The 12,445-nt window shown below is 53.4% G+C and overlaps 5 protein-coding genes across 5 annotated transcripts; 4 read left to right on the forward strand and 1 right to left on the reverse strand.

Moving 5' to 3' along the window:
• Positions 1-16: 16 nt before the first annotated feature.
• On the forward strand, positions 17-1,927 carry VTN49DRAFT_277 (uncharacterized protein; the record flags this gene model as incomplete). The annotated part of the gene is made up of 2 exons (XM_069410531.1): positions 17-79; positions 140-1,927. The coding sequence occupies 2 exons, from the start codon at positions 17-19 to the stop codon at positions 1,925-1,927; spliced, it is 1,851 nt and encodes a 616-aa protein (XP_069271451.1).
• A 616-nt stretch (positions 1,928-2,543) lies between these two features.
• VTN49DRAFT_278 (uncharacterized protein) lies at positions 2,544-4,897 on the forward strand (the record flags this gene model as incomplete). The annotated part of the gene is made up of 2 exons (XM_069410542.1): positions 2,544-2,640; positions 2,706-4,897. 2 exons carry the CDS (start codon positions 2,544-2,546, stop codon positions 4,895-4,897), a joined length of 2,289 nt encoding a protein of 762 aa, XP_069271452.1.
• Positions 4,898-5,687: 790 nt separating this feature from the next.
• On the reverse strand, positions 5,688-6,033 carry VTN49DRAFT_279 (uncharacterized protein; the record flags this gene model as incomplete). The annotated part of the gene is made up of 2 exons (XM_069410553.1): positions 5,688-5,921; positions 5,989-6,033. The coding sequence occupies 2 exons, from the start codon at positions 6,031-6,033 to the stop codon at positions 5,688-5,690; spliced, it is 279 nt and encodes a 92-aa protein (XP_069271453.1).
• A 1,447-nt stretch (positions 6,034-7,480) lies between these two features.
• On the forward strand, positions 7,481-8,287 carry VTN49DRAFT_280 (uncharacterized protein; the record flags this gene model as incomplete). The annotated part of the gene is made up of 1 exon (XM_069410565.1): positions 7,481-8,287. One exon carries the CDS (start codon positions 7,481-7,483, stop codon positions 8,285-8,287), a length of 807 nt encoding a protein of 268 aa, XP_069271454.1.
• Positions 8,288-9,802: 1,515 nt separating this feature from the next.
• On the forward strand, positions 9,803-12,020 carry VTN49DRAFT_281 (uncharacterized protein; the record flags this gene model as incomplete). Its single annotated transcript, XM_069410576.1, has 2 exons — positions 9,803-9,952; positions 10,020-12,020. 2 exons carry the CDS (start codon positions 9,803-9,805, stop codon positions 12,018-12,020), a joined length of 2,151 nt encoding a protein of 716 aa, XP_069271455.1.
• Between the last annotated feature and the right edge of the window lie 425 nt (positions 12,021-12,445).

Consider the following 12,445-nt stretch of genomic DNA (forward strand, 5'->3'; position numbering starts at 1 on the left):
TTGCTGAGTAGAGGCCATGTCTTCCGCTACAGGCTTGGAGCCTGACAGTCGTCGCGAACGGCCATGGCAGTCTCAATTGGTATTGCTTATTATCTCCTGATATTTTTGTACGGAATAAGCGGCTTATGAGAATCTATAGAATCGCAAGCTACGCCATTTGCAAGGCATCTCCGTGCGCAACCTCGTCATCACGCCTCCCACCCGCCCGCGCGGCAAGACAATTGACGAAGATGACATTCCAACCACCCTTAAAACGCCAGATAAGCTGCTGCAGCCCGAAACTCGTGCGCTGCACCATTCGCGGTCGTATACGGACTTGAACCATACGCCACGCAAAAGGGAGTCACAGGGAGCAGAAAAAAGTCCGGAACAGCTGCGCCGCCGAAGCACCTTACCCTGGAGCGGCGCCACCCCCGAAGTTAGACAGGGCAAGCTAGAGGATGTCGTCCGGTCGCGCATGGCGGATACGTGGTTTTCTCTTCATTGCGACGGTGTCGAGGATCCCGTGTACATTAGCGAAGTAGTCGAGAAGTCCGCCAACCCAACCTTTCGGTCTTTTGACCTTAACCTATGTGGCCCGGGAATATCACGGCGCGATGAATTGACCGTCAAGCTGTGGGCCAAGACGGAGGTCATGGCCGAATACACCTTGCTGGTCGAGCTTCGGCTAAGTCTGCGGTCGTTACAGTTCCTTGGAAAGACCATTGAGACGTTTCATCAGCCGCTGCCGCCAAACTCGTTCCTCTTTCATTTCGCTGACGGCGTTTACGCCAATCTCACTGATCTTCCTCCGGCCCCTCGGGCACCACCCTCCGCTTCATTTCGAGGGGACGTTCAGACTACATCCTCTTACGATGCGCTAATGCGCCTAGCTACATTGGATGAGTGCATCCAGGATGCACTGGCAACGAGAGAGCAGTTAGAGGCACAAATCAACAAGATTCTCGAGGAGAATCAGAAAAATTTGGAGGCAGTTGACAGAGTGTCTCAAGCGCAGGAAAGAGTCGCGTCCGCGCAGCGCGCTGTCGCGAATGAGAAAAAGCAGCTACGCAACAAGATCCGCCGCAAAGAAGCACTCATGGCCAGTTTGCAGGCTCGACGCGAAGCCATGGCTCGCGGCCGTCAGACTCAGGAAAGCATTAGCAGCCACCTACCTGACGCCGAGTCAAAAATGGCGGCGAGCGCCTCTCTGCTGGCCAAGGTTCACGACGATGCCAGCGGACAGATTCGTCGCATCTGCGAGGATCTGATGAAAATTTACCCTATCGAGCCCATCCCGGGCAAGCCCCTTGCCTTTACCATCGCTGGACTGCCTCTGCCCAACTCGACATTCGACGACATTGACCGCGATACCGTGGCCGCCGCACTGGGTTACACTGCCCACGTCGTCTACCTCCTGTCCTTTTACCTCTCTGCCCCGATCCCCTACCCTATCAAACCGTACTCCTCCAGTTCTGTCATTGAAGACCCTGTATCGGTGTCTCTTCCGCAGCGTACGTTTCCGCTGTACCCTGTCAACGTCCAGTATCGTTTCGAATACGGCGTCTTCCTGCTGAACAAGGATATTGAATTTCTCCTGAACCGCCGCGGTCTTCGAGTGCTGGACATCCGCCACACGCTCCCTAACCTCAAGTATCTCCTGTATGTGCTGACGGCGGGAACGACGGATTTGCCACTGCGCAAGACCGGCGGTATCCGAGGACTGATGGGTCCGGGCGTTGGGCAACGGACCCCGTCGACCCTCTCCCGCCAGAACAGCGAGGATAGTTTCGCCAGCAGTGACATGACGGTGCATTCTCGCAAGACTCCGGAGCCCCTTCGGCTCACGACGACTGCCGGGTCGAGCTCCGACATGGCCAAACCGAAGGACAATCTTTTGAGCCCGGTGCATGCGCTTCGCTCCCGTGGCCTGGATGGGATGACTTGATGTGCTGTACGATAGTGTTTCATTGTGATTCTGATCGATAAATTGCCCTGAATTAGTAATGTTTTTTACCTGACTACGGTCTACAAACCTCTCGACTGTAATCCCGGCCCGTTGAGCACAGGAACAGCTGCTTATCTGATGCATCCAATTCAGCCAATCGGCCGTTCGAAGATCGGTATAGTCACGTGATAAACTAGGGGTGGCGGACCGATCTTGGCGCAAGCTTGGCATTATCTTGGCATGTCCGGGCTTTTTGCCAGGCTCATCAAGCAAACGGAGAGGAGGGAGCAACTCGAGAGTCGAGACAGATCGTCTGGGTTGATCGACAGCTGACTGGACCCCGACCGACTCAACTTTGCTAGACATTGGCTTCGATTATCCCAGCAGATTCGCGCCGACCAGACATTGACAACGCAACTATCTGATTACTTACTGACCGCGCGCTCTCTTCCGTCGTCCGCGATCGACTGATCCCTCCGCCGCATAGCGAAGCCGCTCATGGCTGATATTCGGACCTGGCCGACTTGATCGTGTCGGGGTGCGCGCCTCCGCCCCGCGGGCAATTGCGCGAAAAGTCGCGCAGATTCATAGTCATAGTGACTAGGGCTCCAGGACCATGTCGGACCTGGAGCGCCGTCAGTTATGGGCTAGCCCACCGTCTCCGGTCACTTCGCTCGATCCGACATGCACACCGGTGCTGCTTCCTAGTGATGGTTGGTCTATGCGATTGATATCTTCGATCTCTGACCTTGCGGAACTGACAATAGTACTTGGACAGGCGTGCTCACCATCAACCGCACCTTTTCTATGACCCTGACCGACAACCTCGTCTACCAGCCTCCCTGCACCGGTGCGCCTGAATCCAGACCATCCGCGATCATCACATCAGGAGACCCGTTCTACTCGTCGGTCTCCCCGCAGCTGTATGCCATCGGGTGTATGACCGTGGTAAGCTACGTGCTGGTCATCATCCTCTTCATCACCCCGCGTACCTTCTACATTGGTGGACCCGGAGGTGGTGGGAATTTTCTCGGCCGTCATGGCGTAATCAGCGGCTCATATCGTGGAAGCTCGTCCGTTGTCGGTGTCGGCGGGCGGCCCTGGCTGCAGAAGGTGGCCGCGGTGCTCGTTGCCTCGTCCTTGACGATCGCGACGGTGGACTCGCTGCACGTCGCTGAGAGGCAGTACAACCGCGGTTATACAGATTCAGCCGCCATGATTCAGGAGGTGATGGATGGGATCGAGTTGCGCGTCGTCCGCGTCGTGTCCAGTACGTTTCTGTGGCTGGCGCAGGTGCAGACTCTCATCCGTCTGTTCCCACGCCATAAAGAGAAAGTGATGATCAAGTGGGTTGGTTTTGCACTCATCGTGCTAGATACGACGTTTGCCATTTTGGATAATTTTGTGGTGGGCGCGTCCAACACACATCCTCGGCTTTTTGAAGACGCTATCCCGGCGCTGGCTTATTTGTTCGAGTTGGCATTGAACCTTCTCTACGCAGCATGGGTGATCTTTTACTCATTATCGAAGCATCGGTTCGCGTTCTTTCATCCAAAGATGCGAAATATTTGTCTGGTGGCGTTGTTGTCTTTGAGTGCTGTTCTGATTCCCGTGGTGTTCTTCATCCTCGATATCTCCTCTCCCAACGTTTCCGGATGGGGTGAGTATATTCGATGGGTGGGCTCTACAGCCGCAAGCGTGGTAGTCTGGGAATGGGTCGAACGAATAGAGGCCTTGGAGCGCGACGAGCGGAAGGACGGCATCCTCGGCCGGGAAATCTTCGACGGTGACGAGATGCTCGAGGTTACTCCGTCGGAGGAAGTTGACTGGCCTCGACCGGCGGGCAGCCGGGGTGGCCACGACGGCGGGCGCGGCACCGGCGCAACGTGGGGAGGCGTTATGGGCCTCCACCGGCGACAGTTGCGTCGGACGCAGAGTGCCCATCGTGCAAGTCGTCAGGCAACGCACAATCTCTCGCACGAACTGGGAACGTCGATTGAGTACCTCTCCGTCCCGCCAGCGGCCGCATCACCCGTCAGTCGCGCGGAAACCTCCAGCGTGGCCAGCACTGTGTATTACGTGCGCTATCACACCGTCACAAGTCCAACGCCGCCGATAGATGAAAATGCTGCTGACCACCAGCATCCACACGATCCCACTTCGTCTTCAGATGGAGGAGACAAGGAAATGCAAGTCGTCACCAGTGATCCTTCCAATAATGACAGCCGCACCGCGATTCTCCCAACCCAAGGCCGCTGGTGGCTCGCAGCCGCCAACTTCTTCACCCGCCGGCGTACCTCTCCACCGCAGGAGGTCGCCAACGCACAGGAACGAACCCAAAGCCAGGAAGCTCAGAGCCCGCACGAGCACCCAGACCGGTCCCGTGCGTCCGGCAATAATAACAATGATGATCACAATTCCGACGACAGCTTCAGCGAGAACCAAGCGGACGGTACCGGATCCCGCTCAGCGAAGCTGCTTGGTGCGATTCTTCCTCTTCACTGGCGCGGCGGCTCCTTCTCTACCAAACGTACCCCAAAGGAGCTGCCCGTGACGGTGATTCCACCCCGGGAGCGATCAAGACCTACGTGGTCATCGCCGGCGCCCGCTGCGGCTCGCTCACCTCGCCCTCCTCCACAGTCAGGGGAAGAACAAACTGCTGCCCAGCCGTCACCGGCTGCAGACACTGCCGTCGTGCCTCCATTGGCGCAACAACCTCAGGAAGCTCGGCGATCAGGATCATTGGATAACGGCGGCCCGGTTGTAAGTTCGAGTCCATCGCCGCGCCGCGATTCCGAGATTCCCGCTGCGGTGACGACGACAATCGAGAATGAGCCCCGCTCTCCACGCGATGCTAGTTCTAGAACCACTGTTTCTCCTTCTCGAGAAGCGGCTCCATCACGTTTGTCTGACCGCGGGGAGGAGCCGGATTTGGAGGCCGGTTTGGGTCACCGTAGTAGTGTTTCTTGAACATACCCGCCTTTATGAGTAGCTTGCATGTTGGATTGGCATTGGGAGGCGTTTTTGGCTGGTTTGGTTTATTCGGCTTAGTATATACCCATTTGTTGGATAGAGATGTTCCTTGGGTTCGCAATACATAATCTGTTGGCGCTGTATCTAGAAGGAGTCTCAATCTCAAGAGAAGTGTACCTACCAGTTGAGAGATTATCTGGCCGCAGACCTGTATCATATATTATCAAGCAGCTAATCGCTGACAGCAAAACACTTTGACTGGATTCTATTCATTAACTCAGGCACATCCAACCCCTAAGGTATCGGTTCACCTTCGAGCCGGCGATAGATACCTTCGTTCCTGCTCTGGTTCCGATCGAGGCATGAGCTGCTTGGTTCGACTGTGTCGTCGCGTCGGAAGCATGATTTTCGTAAATAACTGCGACGATCAGGATTAGCTAAGCTTGTGACAGACAAGAGCCCAGCTTTGTGTTGGGATAAATTATTGCTTGAGCTCAATCTTGGGCTTCAACAGCTCCCGTAATCGGCAACGGTAGTACCGCGGCATATACACTAAGCAACTACGAAGATGAATGACGAGCTTCGATGAGGTGCTGAAACAGATTCCCCGTGCAGAACGGGGCTTGGATCCTCCTGACTCAGACTATAAGGGCTTTATCGATTCGAATTCTGCGTCGAAGACGAAGGAAAGTAGCTATGAACACGTTCAGTCGACAGAACGAATCAGCAGCATGCAAATCGCTTCTGTACGCAACGGTGCCTTTTGGGACTGCAACAAGGCGGCCGGCTAGATGACGCGTGCCCAATTTTCGATCTCCATCGACGAGGCAACGATGGCGACCGGCACTGCATCGACGCCACGCAACTTGTGAAAATGCTCGAACACCACCTCGATCAAGACGTAGATCACTACTGCACACCAATGAGGGGATGCGGAGCTTATTGCGTACCATTCAAGATCACCTCCGCCACGCACGGTTATACCATCGTCGGCGAGAATACCACGTTGTGGCTTTGGCCCCTGGTTTCTCGAAAAATGAAGGATTACAAGTTTCTCAAAAACTGCGAGAGTTGATTCACGTGCTGACCTGGATATGGTCTATTTCCGTCATGGTGCTGGCGAGGTTCAGCATACGCTGCTGGTAAGCTGGGCAGGTGAGAAGACACCCACGAAAGACGGAGGATATGGTACAGATGGGAAGATGGAAGATGAAATATGTCGGACAGTAAACGAGCTTCCCAGCAATGGGTCGACCATACGGATCCGTGGGTTCGAAATATGCTTTGGAATGAAGAGTTAGGTCAGGTGTTTGCCATTGACTCCCACCGCTGCCGGATCATTCCCCTGCCAGAGGACAAGTGGGCTCGAGATTTGAAGAGGAGATCTCGTCGAGGAAAGGAGAGTCGGGCAAAACGGTCGCGTGCAGATACAGAATAGATCTCGGGTCCTATCCTTCAACTCCACCAGCATATATAAAAACCTTTGAATTAAGGACTCCACTAGGGAGCTGGATATTACATGCTGCCTTAGCTTTTGTTCGGGTTAATCTACACCGAAACGACAAACACAGGATCAACTAATACATAGTAGGACCAACGGTCATTGAGGCACAGACGCATAACGCTGTTGGGGGGCGGAATACAGGTCCGAAATTTACCAAAATCAGGAAGTTCGGGCCGACTACATGTGTTCGTGAACCGTGTCTTCGTTGCAGTTGTGAACAGCCGAACCGATGCAACAACTAACATTGAAGTTTTGATTGGCATTAACTACTAAGCCAGTGGGACTAGTTAATTGTGGTGTTGGAGTTGGTCCCTGCGCAAAGCTTGAAAAACTAGGGTTATATGGCCCACGTGATGCATGTTGCTTTCCAAAGAGTCAGACGAAACAGTGAAGTAAAGGACAAAATGCCGAAAACAGAAGTAAGGTTTTCGGATTCCTATGTTCTACGAGTCCATGAACTGTGGAGAAGATCTGGCGATCCAAAAAGGGTGGATCATGTGTCAACAGTTTGAACGATGGAGGAAAGGTTTCAGGCTTTACCAGGTGCCGTATAGAAGAGCACTCTGTAAATGAAAATAGATTGTAATGTCGAATGATGCTCTAGCTAAACCTGGTGAAAAGCTTCTATTTGATCTGCAGAACCTTGGAGTCCTGGACACGGTTTTGCTCGTTGGCACGCTAAATATACTTACTTGTACGGAGTAATGTCTTTTGGAATGTAATGTAAAATGGTGGACCAATCACCTCCGGGACCGATCCGCATATTAGGGTTCTGTTCGACCTTCGTTGGACATTGACTACCATATCGTCGGACGATTTCTCGGTCGAAATCCATGAAAATACGTGGAGAATCCAGTTTGATGGCCATCCGGACGAAGAACGATTTCGTCCGACAGCCCTAACCTTCCTAATATGGAAATACCTCCCATATACAATGCCACCGCCATGGACGACATGAGAGGAACATCCTCGACATAAAAAGGGCGAAGAGTCATCGTAGAAGCATAGTAAAGTCGTCGAATTGGTTTGTCAATACACTAGATTCATTGCTCAAGTTCATCGGCTCAGTTGGCACGATGTCTCCTTTGCAGTTCAAGTACTTGCACAAGCTTGCCGGCCACCGCGTCCTCATCTTTGGCGGCACGTCGGGCATTGGGTTCGCCGTGGCAGAAGCTGCGCTCGAGCATGGCGCAACGGTGATCCTCTCCAGCTCGAAACCCGCACGTGTCGAGAACGCCATTCAGCGGCTCAAGGACGCCTACCCGGATCCAAACTTCCATGCGCGCATCACCGGATACCCGTGCGACCTGTCGATTGCCGAAAAGCTTGAGGAGGATCTCCATCCTTTGTTCAACCAGGCGACGGAGAATCGGACCGCGCTGCTTGACCATATCGTCTTCACGGCCGGCAATTGGGTTAAATTCTCAACCTTGGAGGATCTCTCTCTCGAATACATTCGCAACGTCGGCAATGTGCGCTACCTCGCACCGCTCATCATTGCTAAGCTGGCCCGCAGTTACATGAAAGTCGCGGACACGTCGTCAATCACGTTGACCTCCAGCGGCACTCATTTCCGACCGCCGTTGCAGTGGACCGCGATCTGCGGGTTTTTGGCGGGCCTCGAGGGCGTCACGCGCAGCTTGGCGGTTGAACTCGCGCCCATTCGGGTGAATACGGTCTACCCGGGCTCCATCAAGACGGAGCTCTTTGACGGGTGGCCCCAAGATAAGTTGCCGGAATTGATGGACAAATGGGCATCGCAGAATCTGCTCAACAAGATCGGTCGGCCAGAGGAGGTGGCCGAGGCGTACGTGTATGCAATGAAGGATAGCTTTGCGACGGGGACTATGATTACGTCAGATGGAGGGAAGAGAATCAAATGATGCTTGTTGGTTAGTTAGTTGTGCATCCATCTGGTCTGTGGCTTGCATGTACAGTACATAGGGCACGGAGCCGACTTTGAAACATGACAGTTGAAAGAAACTATGGAGGTTACTTTTATGTTGGCATAAGTGATCTATTATGCAAGTTATGCACAAGCATAAGCATTTATGTATGCTTGCCCCATTTGTCCATCCCCTCCCACGATTGGCAACTGCAAAACATGCTCGAAGATCCCGAACACCCGACCACTTTCTCTCGGCTTGATTGGCTGGTCAGGAGAACCACGTGTATGCTAGCCTTTTTTGGTTTCCGATCCTTGGCAGTTAGGGCTTAGTTTCGGCCACAACCCGCAGGCCGTAGGGCGTCGCGGACCGCTCATCCCCGAAGACTATTGCTCCGTACAGTAAACAACTCCGTATCTGTGCACATGCCATACTCGGGGGGATTCTCAATTGATGAGTCCATGACGCCGTTCCCTGATGGAGGCTTGATCAAATTTTGGACTCGCTCATAGATTGATTAGATCCCTACGAAATCAAATTGTTGTGCTACGAGCCTTGTTTTCACGGTCAGGACTCGGGAGGATTCGTAAGGTTCATCACAAGATTGGCCAACAGATACCAACAATAAGCCGCGGTTTTGGAGTAAATGAGTAAGTAATTATGTTGCGGAAGCGAAATGCTTAGCTTAGTTCCGTCGAACCCGTCCATGATCTTCTCTGTACGGCTAAGTTCGAGCAACCTTGCCGTACAGGACATGTTCAGAGATTTCACCTTCGGCCGGTGATGCCGGCCTGCGAACGGGACCCAGCGGCTCGGCATAAGCAAAGCCCGGGCTCCGAGCCGCTGGGCCCAAAACCCTGTCAAGTTCAAAACAGGTTTGAGGTTTCGCAGTTACTTAGCCTTCCAGAGTACAGAGTAAGTTCGCAGAGCTTTCTTCTTTATGCCCTCCGAAACTTCTCATTGGTTCGGAAACTATTGGTCTTGGCATGAGTTAACCTATGGCTGGAAACGGAAATGCTCGTAGCCAATTTAAACTAAGGCGTTGCAAAATTTTCAATACTTACAACACCCAACCCTCGGTACGTAAATTCGAGTGCATGCGATGCTTGCATCAATAGAGTCGAATAAACTGCAGATTCTCAAAAATAAAGCCTGCCGTCATCTGCCAACAGCTGTGTCAATCCAAAGGTCAACTCCCAATCGGCCCTGGTGTTGATAAATTTAACTACATACCCGTGAGTTTGCTAACCCGCCGATACCGATTGGAACAGCACATGCCCAAAGCGGTTAGTCAGGTGACCAATGATGACGAATAGAGGGATTCGGAGAGCTCCGAGAAACCCCAAGAGGGTCTGGAAGGGACTGAAAGTCACTGGACTGACTCCAGGCTACCGTACAAGGACTGTATCAGCTTGAGGATCCCGGCGATCCCACATTCCAGAGAAATATTCCCATGATGATGATATAGGCTTTAGATGACCCGACCGCAGCAAGCTGCCCGCAGAGCAGATCATGGCGGCGGTCAATGGGAACGGACCCCGGAACTACATGTTCGAGAACATGCCCAACGGCGGCGGGTTTGAGCCAGGTCGGCCACAACAGCAGCCGATAGTAGGTCTGACGGCGCTGCCGCTGAATATCATTGCGCAGATTGTGGCTTATGTGAGTGGTCTTGGGGAAAGCAAAATGGCGTTTACTCGTCGCTGAGAATTGCCTTCTCGCGCATTAGGTCGACGATCCCGCAGACCTGGCTCGCCTCTGCCGGACATGCCGCGCGCTGCATTACATGGCGCTGCCGCAGCTCTATCGCGACATCACCCTGTGCTTCTACGACCGCATTCGGTTTCGCAATGATGAGCCCGAGGGTTGGGGCAGCGCCAGCCCGTTTTCCATGGGTCTGAATGCCCTGATCACGCGGCCGTATGCGACCCTGGTACGCAGCATCATCCTGAAGGGCGAATGGAAGGAGCCGGAGCTGGAGGAACTCGCGCGGTTCGGACGCGTGCCGGACTCGTCCATGATGCTGAACATCGCGGTGCGTGCGGCGATCGATCGCATGACGAATCTGGAGAGCTTCCGCTGGGAGCTGAACACCAAAATGCTGGAAACGGTTTATATTGGCCTCGCACAGTTGCCGCGACTGCAGCATCTGTGGATCCGCTTCCCGACGAGCCGTCACCCGCGGCCACTGATTGTGCTGCCGCCAATGCCGCATCTGCGCTCGTTGGCGTTCACGCATATCGATCCCCTCTGCTATCCGGACGACATCTCGACCATTTTGGCCCGTAGCCGCAACCTCCGTGAGCTGACCTTGCACTGGTCGCGAAGGATGCGCGAGGAGCAGGAACCGAGTGTAGCTATGCACGATTATTTCCGAAAGTGTATCCTTGAAAAGTCCCCGCTCAAGCTGAGGAAGTTGTCCCTGTACAACCTCTACGCACGGCATTCTGATGACCTCCACGATGCGGTAGACATGTCAGAATTGGAAGATTTTACCTTTATTAGTGCAGCATCCTACGAAGACGGAGCGCATACGAGCTTTGTCGATCGGTCGTGGGTGAAGGCACCGCCGCCCTCCAAGATCAACAAGGGCAAGGGCTCGGTGCGATCGATCCGCCACGACACCATGATGAAGGATTTCTTTGAATACTTGGTCAGCTTCGAGGGGCTGGAGAAGCTATACTTTGTTAATCCGATGCGCACGCCGATTGACCAATTGAATAATTTTCGATATCACGCGTCCCTGCAAATCGACTTCTCGCCATCGGTTGGCAGTCAGAATACTCAACTCGTCCATACGTCTCCAAATCCACATTTGATGAACCATATTCTTCAGATGCGGGACCAATACTTTGGACAGCTACTCACCAAACACGGCGCGACGCTGAAGCATCTCCTACTGCCCTCACGATGGCCGTTGTCCGGGCAGATGATTGCGCGCTTGGTTCGCAGCTGTCCCAACCTCAAGCAACTAGCGATCGCAGCCGAGTCCGATGCATTACACACGTGCCAACTCCTGATTCCGTTCCTCGGCAACCTTTCCGCGATGCGCGTGATGCTCCCAGTGACGGAAAAAGCCCGCGAATCCAACGGCGTATACCCGTCCCAGGTGGATATTCTCAACGAGCCATTCCTTGAGGACCGTCTCTCCAAGTTCTTTGGGGACCAGTCCACTTCTAGCCTACAGATTGTCGGTTTTGGGTGCAGGGCATGGGTACTGGGCAAATTCTACACAGTCCCGGTCGAAGACTTGACAGGGTTGGCAGAATCCGAAGAGAGCTCACAATCTAGCCCCGCGACTGGCAGCAGCCAGGCACAGACGTCAACGTCGTCCACAAATACTACCACCGGCTGCAACAGTCCCAGCTGGACCGTTACCCACATGCCACCAAACTCAAACTCGACAGGGAACCAGAGAGATTGGACGTCGGATACAACCCAGACCTCGCACTCGGCAACTATGAACGGCACCGTTCCACGATCCAGCCTAGGCAAGCGCCCCCGACGATCCTCCCCATCATCGCCTTCGTCCCCAACGTCCCCCTCGCCGGCCGTGACGATCCGCGTCCAACCACCACCGCCACCACCACCCGGCAAAGAAGACCCCCACGAGGTAATCGAGACACTACCAGGGGGTAAAAAGGTCGCATGGCGGCGACAGGTCCGTCGGGCAACATGGGAGGACTTGAAAAAATGGGAGATTTGGGCGTTAGATACCCATGAGTTATGATTTTTATTCTCTCTTCTCCTGTCTCTCCTCTCTCTTGATGTTTACTAATTACTCACGGTCTGGCGTTTGGGAGGATGGGGGGTGTTCGCGGATGTGAGGAAAGCTGAATATATGTTTTGTGGGATATTCTCATACAGGGTGAGGGAAAATGTCCGGAAGAAGAGGAGCACGTACTGTTTTATGCATTATGTCATGACAATGATATCAATCTCATTGCTCGTGATAGACATATTCGTTCAGGACTTTGACTAGAATCTTATAGTACCACAATTCAATATATGTACATCCGTCTGGTCCTTTCAAAGAGAAAACTATAGAAATGTGCTGAGTTACCTATATACAGACCATGAAGCGTCATGCACAGCCCGAAAGCTCCATGCTCATAGATATAGACAATGGAAACAAACACAGGGTAAAAAAACCAA

The sequence above is a fragment of the Thermomyces lanuginosus genome (genome assembly GCF_041956635.1).
Source record: "Thermomyces lanuginosus strain ATCC 200065 unplaced genomic scaffold VTN49scaffold_15, whole genome shotgun sequence".
Classification (NCBI taxonomy): domain Eukaryota; kingdom Fungi; phylum Ascomycota; class Eurotiomycetes; order Eurotiales; family Trichocomaceae; genus Thermomyces; species Thermomyces lanuginosus.